At 41.5% G+C, this 11,603-nt stretch overlaps 1 protein-coding gene across 1 annotated transcript in view; it reads left to right on the forward strand.

Moving 5' to 3' along the window:
* The window catches only part of SKOR2 (SKI family transcriptional corepressor 2), a 24,868-nt gene extending 19,696 nt beyond the window's left edge, over positions 1–5,172 (forward strand). Inside the window, exon 7 of the mRNA XM_085322194.1 lies at positions 5,110–5,172. Within this exon, the coding sequence (XP_085178320.1) occupies positions 5,110–5,172 (63 nt within the window). The remainder of the gene's footprint in view (positions 1–5,109) is intronic.
* The last annotated feature ends 6,431 nt before the right edge of the window (positions 5,173–11,603 follow it).

An 11,603-nucleotide genomic window follows, 5' to 3' on the forward strand; every position in this document is an offset into this window, starting at 1 on the left:
ATCACAGTTCTTGAATGACATTGTGAAACTGCAATGCAGAACATGATGATAAATTGCCACACCAGTGCACACATGCAGAGAAGTTGGGCTGAGCTGGGTTGACAGGTCTGGGAGGCGATGGCTCGGGCTCCAAGTGCCCTCTGCTGTTACTGTGCAATTACTACACTGTGCAGTAACCAGGACGTGATAAAAGGTTTAAATTCTTTTAAAAGCCTCAGTTAAAACAGTGTTTAATCAATTAATTTTAATTTTAATGCTATGTCAACTCAGAACTTGTAAAAAATATTTTATGGCTTCCTGCCAGTCAGGAACAAGACTCAGTAAAATGAAGGGCTGGGATCCATTTCTTGGATCCCTTACAAGTAGTTTTTAGGCTCCTGGAGACCACTGACCACAGATGGAGGACCACTACCGTAGCCTATCCATCAGGAAAGCCTAARGTAGTGTTTGTCACCTTGCCGTTGTGATTCACGTAAGGTCAGGTAGTGATCAATCCTCCTACTTTAACATATGAATAAAAGGCAGCAGATGTTTGAGCTGTGTTAGAAATGTGAATTGTTCAGACAATCTCTTGCCTTTCCATCTCAAGTGAAAAGTGTTTTTGTTGTTGTTTTATTCCAGTGAATTGACTTCCCACAAGCCTAACTTTGGGCTGATAACAATGTTCTGACCTCAAAACAAGGGTCCAGCTAGAGATCCTCTGATGTTTGATGGCCTCCTACCCCTCAATGCTGTTTTGAATCAACTCTTGTTCTTCAGAGCCAGGCAATAAAATAAATCAGGAGCTATCTGCCTGCAAAATTGATTTCTGTCACTGCATTGTCTTTCATCCCAGCCTTTACAGAGCTTCACAGGGAGCATTTAGAGGAAGAAAAAATTCACAGTGTGTTAAGATTATTAGATCTTCAGAGGTATGGGATCATGTTCCTCTGGGTCCTACTGTATTTAAGAAAAGCACCAGTAGATTTAATTCCCATTTTATGTTGTGCATGGAAAATAGGTGCTTTGTACAACTAATGTGTTCGTTGGGCATGCAAGGAATAGGCACATTTTTATGTGCAGAGACCTTAGTCACTGTCTGCCTGCCACTCCACATTTCATGAGTGGAAATAGGAAATAGCAGTGTTTTATTGGGATTTCTGTTTTGGTCCTCTGCCTAAAGTGATCCAACTAGATTGATTGACCTTGACAAGAATGTTAGAGTCAAACATCAGTTCAGCAGACCAGCGCTTTGATTTCTTGAGCTGTGTCTTATGCTGAAGTGTGTGTCCACTGACAGCTGGATAATAATGGGTATAAGAGCATTTGTGAAGTCTGTGTTTACTGTGTCTTGCTGAGTCCAAGGAAGATTTCATTACCTTACCAGAAAAGGGTATGCTTGCTTTCTTGTCACAGTAGCATGCTTCTGCATATGTAGCCAAGTACCTGTGAGAATCTGGCCCATGCAAATCCCATCTTTTTTCTTAATATCATTTTTTTGTACATTAATAGTAGGGACAATACTACAGATTTCTTTCTGTGTGTTCTGCAAGCCTGTTATCTTCATTTAATTTTGGTGGAATTACCTGTATTTAAGCCAGAACAGAATTCAGTTCCACATGAGTCTGGTGCATGGTCCCAAACAGACGTCAGTTCTTCTCCAGGTTTGGAGGTATGAATTGGGAAGAAGTCCTTTTGATGCTGAAGACAACATACAGATCCCTAAGTGTTTGCTGAAAGCCAAGCTGTTGAGTAAAAAGAAACCATTTTCACTCAATATTTTAGTGGCCAATGACCACTTCTTAAAGATAGGTGAACAAAACCTCTGCCTTGACAGTGTGTCTGGATATACCTCTGGTTAATAGGGTGGAGCAATACCTCTTTCCTTCAGAACTTAGATAAATTCTGATAAGAAATTAATGTATTTGTACCAAAGAGCCACGAGCCAGCCTGTGCTATTGCCTTTGTGCAAAAATCCTGTTCTGTGGCAGTAGCGTGCTCCAATATTTAAACATACATAAGAGAGACTGCAGCGCTATCCACCTAGGATGGAAGTCTCTGCATTCAGTCTACGCAGCTGTATCTGCATAGGGCAGTAGCGGAGACTCGCCCTCTAGTGCAAGCTGTTGGTACTTYGGTTCCTCCTCCAGCTGTCACAGGCTCAATGCATGCTTTTTCTTCTGTTTGATCACACAAATTGTTTTATCTGAAAGTACCATGTGTGCAAAGAGAGGCCGTGGTTTTCCAGTGGCAGCTCAGATGTGCATCCCTCTCCGTTGCTGCATAAACATGCTTTGCATTTAGAAGGGCTGGCTGTCCTGGCTGGACAGTTCTGTGACTGAATTTTCATGGGTGCTCTCCAGAAATGAGAATGGTTTAACTAAATACCTTTAGAAGCACATCAGAAAACAGTGCCTTGGAATAATGGAGATTTCCTCTTCAAGCAGTGCGAGTCAGAGTGGTGTATAATTTCATATTCCACTTAGAGGTTGGGTACAAAGGCAAAGTCTTTGAAAGCAGATAGTGCACAGGAGCGTTTTTTGGTGTAGATGGGGTCAGGAAATGATGCATTTCCAGTCATACACATTAACAGTGCTTTGGTTCATGCTGTGGTGTAGCCTCGCAGCTTGTAAACTGGATTCCTTTTGGATGAATCAAACCAAGATGTGCTCTAGGAATGCACTCGATATGCTGCAGCTCTTAACAGGTGATCACTACCCAGGACCAGGCCAGAGCTAGCCTGAAGTAAAACCCCCAACTGAAAGGTAGCGTGGACACTGGATCCTTTGCACCAATCCCCTGCCCTGTGTCTGCTCCTATTGCACTGCATGACTTAGTGATACAGACTTAGTCRTAAGAAACAAAATTGATGCTTAAAACCAAACCGTCTGCCCTTTTTGCTGTTGCTGGCAGAGGTGTGTGCCCTTTGATAAGGGCTACACTCTGAATCTTCTTGCCTGGCTGAGCACTAATCCTATGTTTGTTGCGGCAGTCATGATGGATATWCAAAATGGGGCCATGTCATGAAGAGCCCTAAATGCTGCTCTGCCATGGCACTGGAGTTACAAAATGTGCTTCCAACAGGAAAAGTAGAAGAAACAGCTGTAGGTGATTTAACTCATGAATACTCCCCCCTCGCCCTYGTTTCACTTATAACTAGAAGTGTGGCTAGACCAACACACGTTGAGAAGATGCTGATGTGCCAAATGTAGCAGAGAGGTGGATTTAGCACAGTTAATTTCTGACAATATGTACCCCGTCGTATAATCTAGGTCAGTACGGCTTGGGAGATGTCCTATATAATTGACCGCCATCCAAACTGATGTTGCTTGTTGGCTAGTGTGAGTGCATGTGTGTGTATGAGCGGGAGAGAGGAAGAAAGCGGTTGGTAGAAACATCAGCAGTCTCAGCCAGAAAGTGCTCGTCCCAGCAGTTTGAGTGTGTTTCTCTTTGCTCCCAGATTTGAATGCATCCTGTCACCGTACACGCAGTGAATATAAATCCTGGTGGTTTGGTGAACTGTTTCTTTGCAAACTATTCTCTGCTCCAGTTTAAAGGGATAGTAGTTGACCAGCCTGTGTAAACACTRTGCCGTGAAAGGGAGAACTCCACTGTGTTGGGGGATCTGGCAGTGGATTTTCTAGTAGCTTCCAATTGCTGTGAAGGGCAGTGATCATAAGAGTAGTCCCATGAAAAACTAGATCATAGGCCTTTTCTGAAATGCAAAGGTCATCAGTGGTTCGGGCCTCTCCATTTGTACATACCTGTTTTTCCCTTTTCCCAGGGCTGCGGGAATGCTGCTTCCTTCAGCCATRCAGCTCATCTTTACAGTCACTGCTGCTTCCTGGCTGTGCTGCTTTCAATCTGATTGACCTCCTTTCCTGAGAGATCGAAGGGTTAGCTCCTGAGCTGCAGATGTCCCTTTCTTTCCTCTCATCCSGAGCCTTCTCTGCTCTTCCCCTTATTAAGGCAGGCCGGATGGATACATTTGGTGATAGATGACACTACCAGATACTGCAGCTTACACTTGCCCAGAGYGAGACACACTGAGCACAATTCACGCCAATGTCCTTGCACACTGTGGGTATAATGTAACTGAAACCAAAACAAGGATGTAAAAGAATGCATGTTAGGAATATGGGCAGCCTGCAAAATAGTGGATGTGGATGCAAATCTTTGTGCTTCTGGTATGCTGTTAGTGTGCTCGGAGCAGGTTGCTTGAACTCAGTGCTCTATTTGCTTTTCCTGCAGCTTCAGGCTTTGGTCCTGACTTCAGCCCAGCCTATTTGTTGGTTCACACTGCTGTATTTGACATTATCCGTGAATATATTCTGTAGTGCCTGACAGCAGAAGCAGGTCACCTCGGTATGCAGTGTCACCTGGGAGTGAAGGAATGTATAGTTTGTGATCCTAACATGAATCCCTCCAAACAGTCCTTGCAAAAGGCAGCATTAAAGAATAGAGAATTTGTAGTCACTTGGATTCCCAGCTAGGGAGAAGTCTCAGAGCAATTTAGTTTTGTTGTATCTTAAAAGCCCAGCACTGATAAAGAACAGCCCCTGAAGTATTCCCAGTAGTCAGTGAGCATATCATTCCACTGTATTTCTAAATATAACTGTATTCCCTAGTATGCCTATGTTCTCTGTTTTCCTTTAATTATTTGTTCCACTTCAGTGGCTTCCCCTCAGATTGGTGCCAGTCAGAGATAACTATTACGAACTTCCTAATTATGGTGATATAAATATATGAAGACTCATACTCCCAACCTGGTCTGGTTCAGCTGTGCAGAGATCAGTGGGTTTTGCCCACACTATGATAGATGATTTTTATCATCTCACAGATAGCAAAGCAGTCTTTTTTTTCAACAACTGATGTAAACAAAATACCAGGAGAAATGCCTCTGCGAACACTAGATTTTAAAATCTGTCATTTTAATTTGGGTACTTTCTCATTTGTTTCTGCTTCAACATTCTTGCAGTTGTATAAAGACTGCCCTTCAATTTAAGGCACTTTCTCCTAAGATAATGCTGAGAAGTGAACAAAACCTTTCACTCCCAGGGTTTCCAGCTTTGATGTTTCGTTAGCAAAACCTTGGCTTAAAGCAGTGGCTTTGTTTTTGTGTTGTTGCAGATTCCCTATGCAGCAAGCTTGATCAGGAAAGAAAAGCTCGGTGCACACCTCAGCAAAAGCTAAAGGTGAACTTGTGAAAGAAGAGATGCTGTTCTGACTGGCCTGGCCACCAGGTTTTTGTTTGCAACTGTTGCAAGAATTATGAGTCATTCTGTTGCATGATGTTACTGATTCTGATCTAAAAGCTCTGTCCATGGATGTGATGTGCTGTGGTTCAAAGCTGATAACTGACATGTCACCCAAGCAATGAGGTTTCACTGGGGTGTGACATAGCATTGCTGAGTTGATCATTTAGTGAATCTAGGCCTAGTGGCCTGAGTGTGTGCTTCTACTCTCTGGTGCCAGAGAGTGACCACAAGGTAACATACCGTCAGTAAGAGGAAGGAAACTGCCTTGACATGCCGCATGCAGTGAAGTTCACATGCAAGCAGTTAAGGGATGAGTTTTTCTGTCCATAACAGAGCTTCTGAGAAGAGACTTCAGTTGAGTAAATATCAAGAAAGGCCAGTATGGTTTGGGAGCTTCTGTAAGAACTCCAAAGGTGGTGTTCTTTGTAGTTCAGTCTCCTGCAAATGTTGATTATACTGTTGCCCTTGTGTAGGATCTTCCTAAATGCATCACTGTGTTTTTCAGTAGTGTTTTTCAGTAGTGTTCAGTTAGAAGGAGCAATGTCTCCAGCATCAGTGGCCTGGGAGATTTCAGTTGCCAGTGCTAGAGCCTTAACATTTAAACCACGCTCTCTTTTTCTCTGGTAAGACAAGAAGATTGAGGCTTGGAGATGGAGAGGCAGTAAGCCTGTTGCCCTGCTGCTGAGTTGTGCTGCAAAAGCTGGCTTGCAGATTCACTGAATAAATCCCCAAGGTGGAATAGGCAGATCAGAAGAAAGAGAGCTGTCATACATAAAGACTTTGATAATCCACATAGGAAAGGAATTAAGCAGAAAGTCTGGGGCAGCTGAACAAAGGTTTAATGGTATAGGTGAGAGAAGTTTGCCTGAGCTATGGAAGAAGCAGATATTTAAAAATAAAAACATTAGGAATAAGCATAAAATAACCAGATAACCATATCGTTGGCCCCAAACTCTGCCTACTGAGATAATGAGGTTACTCTAAGAATCAAATTGATCTGTTTTGCCCTCTTGTGTATACTTTCTCATTGACTGCCAGCATTTTCCAGTTGAGTTTACATTAATCTTTGTACCATTTTAAAATAAATTCAGTCATATTAATATCTTGAATATAAGAAATGAAAGCCTCCATCTCTAAGTGGGAGGCAAGGGGTCTGCCCTATGCTATTTGTCCAAAGGATTGATCTAAAATGAAAGTCTGCCTGAGGATGGCAGCATCAGATGAACAGTACCATTTGCTCTCAGCATAGTTTTTTATCAGCTGACAGTCCCTAGAAGGAGGGTGATGGCATCACAGCTACTAGAGTTTCCTGCTTGTGTGCTAAGAGTGTGAAGGATGTGTGAAGGAAACAGCGTTTCTCATGCTGTTTTTGTTTTCTGTGACACACCATCCCTGCAGACAACAGGGATTTCTCTAAGTAGGCCCTAGCGCTTTTGAAAGATTAGTTGTTACTTAACTGCTAAGCTAAATCAATCAAGCAGAGAATCGCAACTGGATTGTTCAGCAGCAATTTCAGATTCTCCATGTGCCAGGCAGTAAAGAGTTGCCTCAAGAAGGAACGTGTGTGCACATGCATACACACGCAATACACCAAGGAAGTAAAATACCTGTGCACTGCTGAGCAACCACTCAACTCATGTGCTGCGTTTCTCAGCAGTCTTGGGCTTCCCTTGTTGGGCTTTGTGTGCCTTTCTACAGCAGGTCTTGTTGTGTTTCGTTGCACTTCAGTCACCTACGCTTTGCATTTCATCTTTAATGTGAGGATTTCCATGTGATTTTGCAAACATTAGCTAGCTAAGTCTCAGAGCATGGCTCTCGAGCAGGTGACTGTTATGTGTATCCCGTTTTTGGAGATTGTAAATATATTTTGTTCGTCTATAACTGAAGAAATCTCAAACTTGTGGTTAGCATTAGTAACATTTTCTCTCTTTCTTTTTATTCCTAGAAGCACAGAATCTGCTGTTACCTTGTAAGTTATAACCCACCACTCAGCAATCTGACTTGTAAAAAGACTGAGAAAATGGAAGGGCTTGGGAATTTAAAGAACAAACAAAACAAATCAGGTTCCTCTGAACCAAGGACAAGTGACCTCAAAGCATCATGGATAACCATGTAAAATAGAATGTAGCAGCCATTTATTAGTAAAAACAAAACAAAAAAAAATCAAAAAATGCCTGTCCTGGATCTTTTTTGGTGGTACCAAAGTTTAAGTCTCTGTGTTTTTAGAAGGACTACTGAACTTGATAGAGAAAATGCTTTTGATGAGTYGTACAGATAAGCTGTGAAAGGAACTGTTGATCCTTTCAACGCCACAAACACTGACAACATCTGCCAGTTCATCTTTTGCTTTTGAATAGTGATTGTTTTATGGAAAGAAATGCGTGTSTTATCAGATGGGCCAGAACCACATTTGGATGGATGGATAGAAAAGCGTTAGCCATACACAGTGCTTTTTAAAAGCAGACTGGAAATTCTGACACCCCTTTCCTCCCAGCCCCTTCTTCCTCTGGTATTTTGCCTGCTGTATGAATTAAGATTGTACTCCTCTGGAAATATTTTACAATTTAATATTCAGTGTAATTAAGAATATAATCACTGTTATCAAAAAAGGTATTTAACTCTGTTGTAGTTTCTTTATCATTCATGTGGATAAAAAGTCTATAATAAAAAAAAGAAAACTATAAGATAATAGTTGAGCTTCCCTGTAATTTAATGCTATGTTTACTCACTAAAGAAAATGGGGAAATTTATCGCCAGGAGTATTTTTGGAGGTATTTTAATTCATAAATATGTGAACCTGWTGAAGTATTTTACAGCAGCAATCCTCCTCCTGTGGTGATCAGAAMATGTTTGGAAGTAGATTTGGTGGAATTTCAGAAAGTGCCTTAACTCTTTTTCCACAGAACAAAGTTAGTCAACTTCTGAAAACCAYAGCCATAATCTTTTAGGTCATTTCTTGATCGTGTGCACCCCCGTGATTGCTAGAGCTTTGCTGAGTGGAATTTGTCTTCATTCGCATGGCCTAAGTCCCAAGCACTGTTAGATCTCTGAGCACAGGACKATGTAGAAGATCATTCCACCAGTACAGAACCACCAGAATTTGAAAGCAGTTTCTGCCACACTTGCAGCACTTGGATGTGTCACAGAGCTGCGCTGTCAATATTTCCCTCACTCTCAGAGAACCCTGAGGAGGTTAAATCAGCTGTTTTTGCAATTCCTTGGTGCAGTTTGACAGATCTGGAATGCAGAAGAAGAGGAAATGCACAATCTGCTACAGTTCACACCCTTCTGTCTGCATGGTTTGCTCTTGTAGTAGGTGAGCTTACAAGAGTTGAGTACTAGCTTTGAACTGGCAGCATTATGGCTTTTGTAGAATGGAAAAAAGCAATGAAAGTGCAAGAAAAGCTGTACCGGGTCAGACCAAAAGTCCATCTATGCCAGTACCCTGTTCCTAATAGTGAGTGAAATCAGACAGCTAGCAAAAACAGTAAGAGAATGACAAGCAATTAGAGGTATGTTCCCAGAATATTMTTTTAGCTTCTAATGATTTATGGTTCGTGGGTTTTCTGATCCAGACATGATGTCTTGTATTTAATAACCCTTAATGGATTTTTCTTCCATGAATTTGTCCAGTGACTTTTTAACCCAGGGACACTTCTAGCAGCTACAACATCCTATGGCAGTAAGTTGCACAGCTGAGCTACATGTTGTATGAAGAACCAGCTCCTTGYGTTTGGAGCTGCCACCAGTTAGACTCATTTTGTGCCTCCTTCTTGTATTGGCAGAGACAGGACATGGTCAAGCCCTGTCCACCTTTTCCTTGCCGGTCCTGATTTCATAAGCCTCTATCTAGCCTTTTCAGTTATCTTTTTTCCAGATTGAGGAATGTCTTTGTAGCCTTTATGTACCTTTTTCTGCTCAGCTGTATYTTTTTTTGAGTTGGGGGAACAGTGTGGCGTAGAGTGTTCAGGATCCAGGCACATTACAGATTTAGAGAAAGTCATGATGGTGTTTTCAGCTACTTTCTGTGAAGAGTGAACTCTTCTGTAGTGTCATGGTTAAGATGTCTTAGCACCACAGCTCGTAATTTTGCTCAGACATAAAGTAATCACATTGCTAAATAAGCGATTTATTTATTTATTTGTTTTCTACTTTCTGTTCAATAGTGTTCARAGCATTGTGTTCTCTGGTGACTTTCCACAACCAAAAAAAATGGTGCAGCTGTACATTGCTGAAGATCTAATCTGTGGAAGGAGCAAGCTGCACTGTCACCCAAGCGTCAGGATGAATGCATAACTAGTCAACAGAGCTTATGTTTCAAAGTTAAAATGTCCAATTTGCTCTCTTACTTGGTTAGTTGTACTAAATTCCCTAGTCAGGAAATGGAAACACCACTTGTCTGATTTATAACTGTCCTACAAGCCACAACTGCAGATGCTAAGGTGGAATATATAGCTCAGAATTCAATGTGAGTGACAATTTTAGAGTTAAAAAAAAAAAAAAAAAAAAAAAAAACTCACACTGATAAAGCTCAAGAATGTGATCCTAGCGAGCAAACACAGAAGAGCCACCGCCTAGCCAAATCTACTTCAGCAAATATCCATGAGCACTCCTTATCATCGTTTGTTTTTTTACTTTCCTCTTGTGCCAAGGTTTGTATGTGTAAAGGTGAGGAGAATCCCGTTCTAGTACTTCATAGCATTTCATAGACTCACCCTCAATCTTTTCTTCTGCCRACTGGCATCATAGAGACAAAAAGATACTGAAAAACACACCAAATAGTTGGTATGCTTGTATATATATCCTGAGGTGGTGCCTGTACTGACGTTCTCCTACACRTGAACTCAATTACATAGTTCAGCTGTTGCAGTGTCCCCAGAAGGGTTTCTCTTGGAGCCAAGTGATGTCCTACTGAACAGTCAGCCCAGGCCTGCTGCATTCCCAGCTGGCAGCTTGGACATGGCTGTAYTGACCCCAAAGGCAGGAGAGTTTCATGGTATGGATACTGGCTGCTCTATGCTGAGTGGCTCCCAGGTGCATTTAATTTGCTGGTGTAGTAAATTATGCACTCTATATAGTATAGAATTGTTCTATACTAATTAATGTTCTTAAAATTAATGTCATGTTGGAAGGAAAAGACAAGCTCAGCTTTTCAAATACAGAGTAACATAGCCTGCAGCTTGTCTTCTCAGTACCTTTAAGAAATTACTGTAGTTAACCAAATTTCCACCTGTACAGCTGTTACACTTGAGAGGCAAACGATATAGGCTTATTACAGATTTTGGTTTTAGCCTTTCTCCTGTCAAAACCCCCCAAGGATGGCAAAAGAAAAAAACAAAAACAAAAAAAGCCAACYGCACATTGAGCTGTAATTTGAATTTCTGTGGGCATTTGGATGAACAACAAATATATAGAGACCTCATCAGCAGTTCACAGTCCCTTTATCCTTCTTTTTTTCTGCAGAGTTGGCTTTCTCTGTACAGCTCACAAGAACTCCAAAGCCTCTGGAGCTCTCTCCTTCAGATGTGGTGGTGCTTCTCCAAGATTTTCACCTAACTTATTTGCTTGTGTGATACTTCAGCACAGTTATTTATGTTGATGAGAAGGTACACCAAGAAAAGCAAAGCAAGAAGGTATGTACTTTCYCTTGCTGTAGGACATGGGAACAGGCCTTCTCTTGGGACAGCACTTTGGAGTGCCTTCCAACCATCTCCCTTGAAGACCTTGTACCTTTTGTTGATTTTTTTCTTGTTGGTCRGTGGAAGGTGAAAAACACTGAGTCATGAGCAAGCTATTTGAAAAGGACAACGTATCTGAGCATTTGCTGCTCTTGAGATCAATCATGCTGACAAATGATACCTTGAGTATTAGRAAAAAATATCTCAGTATGAATGGGGTGAATTTACAAAGGTATTACAGCAGAGACTTGGAAGATTTTGTCTGAGGGTAAGGTAAGCAAGAAAAGCTCATTAATTGTCAGGTTTGATTTTCTGAGTCAGAAAGTTAGAAGGAATCTGAGGTCAGGTATCAGCTCCACTACAACTTACGAACTTGGAAGAAATTTATTGCTGGGTATTCTTGATTTCTTACTCACTGGTAGTGACTTTGTTCAAAGTAAAATCCGATACCCTAGAAGTCTGAATGGCAGAAGTTTGAAAAGCCCAGGGAAGAATGAGGGCTGCCATTAGACATTACCACTGTATTATTGCCATGTAATAATAAAATCGCTGCATGTTTTTGTACTGCTGACCAGTTCTTTACAATTCCTGCATCATATGCTTGTCTTCTATGAGGAATTAAAGTTCGGGCTTCCTTAAAATGTATTCCTCCTCCTGTTCCATAAACTGTATGTGAAACTGCAAGGCG

This window comes from Rhea americana, unplaced genomic scaffold, assembly GCF_003343005.1.
Source record: "Rhea americana isolate MKP2758 unplaced genomic scaffold, rheAme1 scaffold_75, whole genome shotgun sequence".
Classification (NCBI taxonomy): domain Eukaryota; kingdom Metazoa; phylum Chordata; class Aves; order Rheiformes; family Rheidae; genus Rhea; species Rhea americana.